Source organism: Calypte anna, chromosome 1 (assembly GCF_003957555.1).
Source record: "Calypte anna isolate BGI_N300 chromosome 1, bCalAnn1_v1.p, whole genome shotgun sequence".
Lineage (NCBI taxonomy): Eukaryota > Metazoa > Chordata > Aves > Apodiformes > Trochilidae > Calypte > Calypte anna.
Genome location: NC_044244.1, coordinates 133,435,648 through 133,441,647, shown reverse-complemented (window position 1 = coordinate 133,441,647; position 6,000 = coordinate 133,435,648). Strand labels below are relative to the sequence as shown.

Here is a 6,000-nt window from a genome sequence, read left to right as displayed (position 1 = left end):
CTGTCCAAAGAGCAGCTCTTACCAGATGCTCATGAGGAAGTCTCTGGTTATTTTTGAAAATATCTATATGGGTGAGAACAGGATGTCACCTGCTTTATATTAGGTGACGTGCCACAAAGTTCACAGTGTTTCTCATGCGCAGGTGAAAATTAAAATATGGTTGTTCCTGAAATCTTTAGCAACAAACAGAAGCCTTGACCATATAAATGCTGATGCTGAATTCCTGCAGCCATGTGCTATAACATACCTTTAAACAACACTATTCCTTCACGCCTAATGAAATCTGAAAAAATGTCCCCTTCGTACAGTACTTAAGATGACTCCTTCCAGCATACCTTGCCTTAGTATAATTTTGAAGGCTTACAATGCTACAAAATACAGATCAAAGCCTGGTATCCCCTTTGCACCAAGGCTGAAGGCACCTTGGCTTTCTACTAGGGTACACAAGGAAATGCTCAGAAACATTTGTCACTTGTCAAATGAGACCATGCCCAGATGCCCAAAATATTTTCTCATTAACACTTTCAGGACACTCAGAGGACAGCACCAGCACACTGCCATCAGATTGCTGCTACCTTTGGAAGAAGAGTCCTCTGGCTCACTCATCTAAGTTTCTGAGGCAAATCTAGCAAAAACCTAATTTTGCTAAATGCTGCTGAAAGACTAAATGAGGGTGAAAGACATGCCAGGTATGCCGGGAGCCCAAGGAAAAAAACACCAAAACTTAAAATGGCATTTTCCCCACTTGGACTTTCAAGCAACAGAAGACTGACTGGAACTTCTGCAGGGCAGGAGAGCAGCCTGCAGCCTTTTAAGATTTACTGATTTTTAAACCACAGAAACTGCTGCTGCTGGACAATTACCACATTTACAGCACTGTTAAGGAAATAAGGTTTCAACACCATGGCATTCTGGAGGAAGTGTTATATAGCTAAACAGGAATTCTGTGAAAGACAACGTACTTGCATCTTACCTGAAAACGACTCCTTGAAAAACAACTTATGCTTTATAAAGTTCAATACAATTATGTATTATTTTTATCTTAACGCTAAATGAAGATAGAAAAAGAATATTTACAACATCACTGCTTTAGCTGGAAGACTTTGGACAGCTATCCAGTCATGCAGTCTACCCAGCTTTTGGAACAGTATAAAAAACCCCACCATGAATCTTACACACTTGTCGGCTGGGAGTAACAACCATCCAACCATCGATAGCTACATCAAAACAAAAATGGATACAGCTTAACAGCGTTACACTACTGATGTAGTACATACCACACAGCACCTTCATGATGTGGTTCATAATTGTAACAAAAGTACCTGAAGGCACTTGGCAAATCTTTTTCTCACCACCTACAGCAAGAGAGGCCCCAAACCGGCAGGAATGGGAAAGTACTTTTGTCAGCCACCCTACTGAGAAGCCAAGGTGTCTTGTGCTCTCCTCTTCAAGGACATTCAGTGAGATGAACATTCAGGCATGCCCCAAGTGCCACTTGAGATCAAAGACCAGAAGACAGCCAGCACCTCTCTGGCCCCAGCAAGTTCCAGTCTTTTATCCAATGCAATGTCTGGCACTGGGATGGATTTAAGAGGGGGGAGCACGGCTGGAGCCCGTGTCACAGTTCACTTCAGGAGAGTTTTACGTACCTGTAATCCTCCGATTGTGCTGTGCTACAACATTTTCTCGTCAAGTAATTTAATATCCAACTTATCAAAGTAAGGAAGTCACTTGTTTTCTCTTTCACTGAACCGTGGTGAAAAAAGGTCACTGTTTTATTCAGCATCATAGTTACATAACAGTTGTCTGTTTCTATTACTAGAAAGAATTTATTAAAATAGTCCTGGAAGCCATCTTTTCTTTCTCCCACCATTTCAAAACTACACCTTGTAATGCCAATTCCACAGAGTCACGGGGTTTGATCGCTACCAGTCAGGGACAGCAATTGTCAAGGCACAAGCTCAGCTCTGCATATCCACTGTGGCTTGTCTTATGTCTTATGAAAGAGATATGCCAGGTACATCCTCACTTACAAATGCATAATCCCTTCATCGTATATTGCAACAGGAGAAATTAACATTGAACACAGACTACGAAAGGTAAAGGATTTATTTCTGATATGATTGGTAGAATTAAATTAAAAACCTACTGAATACTTTATGTAGTAGATGAACATAACCTTAGTACTTACTAACAGTTTATTTAATGGTTGGAAGTGTACAACATGAAGTAGGCCTTATGTTTAATATTGTTCAATTTTGCTTAGTTAGATGAGATTAAAATACACTAGTCATCCCTTTAGATTATGTTGCAACACTGATCATGTGCCTTGATAAGTAGGAACAACGATTCATTAAATAAATGGTGATGACATAACAGGTAGGGAAGACTTTGGATTGTCTATTTAAAATGTCAACATAATAGGCAATTAAGAATAAAACTTCATTTTAAGTGCACTTCCACATGCTTTCTTTATAATATAGCAAAAAACTTCCTATCTTTTTTTTTTTTTCCAAACACTTCACTCCCTACTCTAAAGCTGTTCGGTTGAAAATGCACTTTCCCCAGTAAACTTCTTTTTTAAAAAAGTAACTAAAATTTCTACCCTTTCATACGCTAAGAAATGTTTCCTAATTAAAAACACAGTTTATTACAAGACATGTGAAGACAACATATAGTGAAATGAATTTTAATTGTGCTGTGACTAAAGTAAAGTTCTCAAGGCTGCAGTTTAACATTCCAAGTTCTCCCTTCCATCTTTATTGATTCTTAAGATTTTGCACAGAAACTCTTTGGGGGCTAGAACAGCAGTAATTGCATCACACTGTTTTCCAAGACTTCAAGTTTCAAAAGCAAACTCTTCAAAAAGTACAGTTCTTGATTTGATTAGATACAGGGACAAAAATATAGCACATACTTGAAGGTTACATGGTCTACAAATGATGGCAATATTTTCCTTGGGAGAGTACAGTTTGTTTTCTTGTAAATACTCAAAAAGGCTCAACTTCAAGCAGTAATAAACACAAGCAAAAGTGATTTAACCCTTAAAATAAATATTCAGGAAAACCTCTCTGTACATACAAGTGAAAGAATATGTTAACACTTTCACGCTAAAAGAAAAAAATAAAGATTTTTGTTCATATAAGCAGCTGAAATCTGCTGTTCCAGCCCAATGTCCCCAGTAAAGAAGGGAGGCACAAACACAGGTGACTACTGTAGCTCACTATCTTATGGCCTTTTTGGAGAGGGACATCATCACCATCATTTTTTAAATCCCTTTTGTCATAATTATTACAGCATGCCAAATCCTTTGGCATATGTGATGGCCTTCAATAATCTTTCTTTAAGCTTTTCTTTGCTTGAGTACTCCGGAAGCAAAAGTACATTAAAGCATGTGTGAGATGTAGGTAATCTGTGGGGAAAAGAAAGCAAAGAAAGAATTCAGATCTGGGAACACAGTACATGCAAGAAATGCATCACCACTTCACAAATCCCAAAGAATTAACTTATAGAGAAACTATTTTGCTTGAAGATTCAACTTTCAGATTTAACTTAGTTCATAAATTAGAAACACAGAATTCACTTTGTTATAAACAAACAAGCAAAACGCAGACTTTTTTTTGTTTTTTTACCTCTCTGTATCTGGGCCATTTTTGGCTATGATCATCTTTAACTTTCCAAGTCCTCCCACAGGGGCTCTGTCTGTGCCTGTTGTAAACTGTAAGAAGAGTCTTTTCTGTTCATCTGTAAATGAATGGACTATTTCCCAGAATTCCCTGTCAAGGGAAATAAAAAAAATAAGTAAACAAAAAAACTTTAATACAAGTGAAACATTCAAAATGAACTGAACTTTGAAGGTTTAGTAATGTCAGTAAGTCTTAACATCAAATTTAGAAGTTGCATTCAAAACCCCAAGCTAGCAGTAATGTATTTATCAATCATTGACATTTAAAGGTAGAAATCAGAATTATCATCAAAATGCTGCACTTTAATTATTCTTAAATACTAATTTAACTGATAAAGGATAAATATTTGCAGATCACTTCTTATTCCTATTTCCTAATGAATTATACTGGTTCCACTACACTGTTTGTTTTCTACCACCTTCTTAAATGTCACAGTAAAGAGAAGCAGACGCTGTCAAAGGTTTTCTACCCTAGCAGGAACTATTTAAACAGTTGGCAAAATCTAGAGGACTGAAGATGCACATTTCTCTGACCTTTGTCTTCAGAGTACTCTAGTCAAAGGGGACAAGAAACTAACACATGAAAAACATTTTTCCTCTCTAAAAACATTGTGTTTACTTGATTTCTAATTAAAGTTCTACACATGCAACCTATTCAAACAGCTCAGTGACCCAATCAACTTGTGATTTCATTTTTTTTTAAATAAACAAAAGCATAGCAGTTGTGATTTACTGAAACAGCCCTGTTTATACCACTTATAATTTACTATATGGGACATAAGAAAGAAAGAAAAAGTACCCAGAGAAAAATATCTTTTAAGCTTCACAAAATTCATTAACACCTACAGGCAATGCTTATACTATCCACACTCTAATTATGACAGTATTTGACTGAAATGCTTTACTTGCATTTCTAGGACCAAAAAAATACTAAATCTCACAACACTAAATTCATTGTGAAGAAAGAGGAATGTAAAGTGGTTTTAATCTTTCAGAAATTAGAAAAAATTACCTAATAATAAGAGAGTCTCTTGTATAGCCACCATCATATTCTGTAGTTTCTTCTAGTGCTTGAAAATCTAAATTCTGTAAGAAGATGACATTTTTAAAAATGACCACTAATTATATACTTAGGATTTAAAAAGCACCTCTTTTTCTGGTGTACATTCAGAATTCTTACCCTACTTCCACAAATAAGTAATTCAATTTCCTCTGGTCTAAATAAATATTTCAAAGGAGATTCATTGGTCACCATGTGGAATCCTCTCCGAAAGGCCTTGAATTGCTTCTCTACTGATTTATTGAGTATGTAGTCAGCATACAGATTGACAAATTCCTGTAAGAAAATAATCCCCCCAAATACCCTTAGTACTTTGACACATGCCACATGAAGTATTTTTCAAAACACGAGATCTCAAAATACATTTAATTCTATAATTCTATAGATTATAGAAATAGATTATTTCAGATCAGCTTCTACTCAGCAATAATAAAGAGCAAGTCTCACATACTTCTCCACAGTGTCAGACACCATGACCAGAAGCTATGTATACATTTATCAATGTATCAATTTATCAAAAATTAGAAGTGTTTTCTGCTTACAACTACATGATGACATGGCAACTTTAAAAGGCTTTTAAAACTGAAATTCTAAGTGAGACTAAACCCTCATAGAGTGCTACGTAACTGTGCATAGAGTATCTAAAAATTACAGATTGTGTTGAAAAATTAGAGTGTACCTTTCTATTTTCATTCGTAATGGGAATTTTATCACCGTTTTCCTTTAAATCATGCATCATTGGATTGCCAAAGAGATCCGTATGAGATATTTGAAACGTTATCATCATGTCATCTTCCACACTTCCTTCATACTCCAGTAAATCTCTCAAACTCTGGTAAAGAACCTAACAGAATACAAAACACAACTCATAAATAAGTTTCCACAGACTTCACTGAGCAATACCAGAAGACATAAAATCATCGGCCTCAAAAAGTGTTGTTACATTCTATGACACAAGACACCTAGGATCTTCCATAACAGCCCCAACACAGGTGTATTAAGCTCAGTGTTCATAAAAATAACCAAGAGCAGGCATTAAAAAAGATAAACAATCACAGCAATGAGTGATAACTCCCTTGGAAGAGCCTACCAGGACCAAGGAATCTTCCTAAATCCAATGGTCAGACCTGTAGCTCAAGAGCCACTGATCACCTCTTCCTCTAAATACCTTTGAAACTGTATTTGATTTCCATATCCAGAAAATGTTACACTAGTATGCTGAGCACATGTGTTAAAATCAAAGAAAATGCTGTAG

The 6,000-nt window shown here is 36.1% G+C and overlaps 1 protein-coding gene across 6 annotated transcripts in view; it reads right to left on the bottom strand.

Annotated features, from left to right (window-relative positions):
• Positions 1–1,757: 1,757 nt before the first annotated feature.
• Positions 1,758–6,000, bottom strand: part of UBE3A (ubiquitin protein ligase E3A) — a 55,066-nt gene continuing 50,823 nt past the window's right edge. For 2 of the 6 annotated variants that reach the window (XM_030444629.1, XM_030444623.1), the window contains 5 exons: positions 5,425–5,589; positions 4,866–5,021; positions 4,698–4,771; positions 3,633–3,776; positions 2,680–3,412 (listed from right to left, as the gene is read on the bottom strand). In XM_030444629.1, the coding sequence (XP_030300489.1) occupies positions 3,292–3,412; positions 3,633–3,776; positions 4,698–4,771; positions 4,866–5,021; positions 5,425–5,589 (660 nt within the window). In that variant the 3' untranslated portion in view covers positions 2,680–3,291. Of the gene's footprint in view, positions 3,413–3,632; positions 3,777–4,693; positions 4,772–4,865; positions 5,022–5,424; positions 5,590–6,000 lie in introns of those variants that run through there. The other 4 variants (XM_030444613.1, XM_030444641.1, XM_030444604.1 and 1 more) reach the window with 3 other exon arrangements.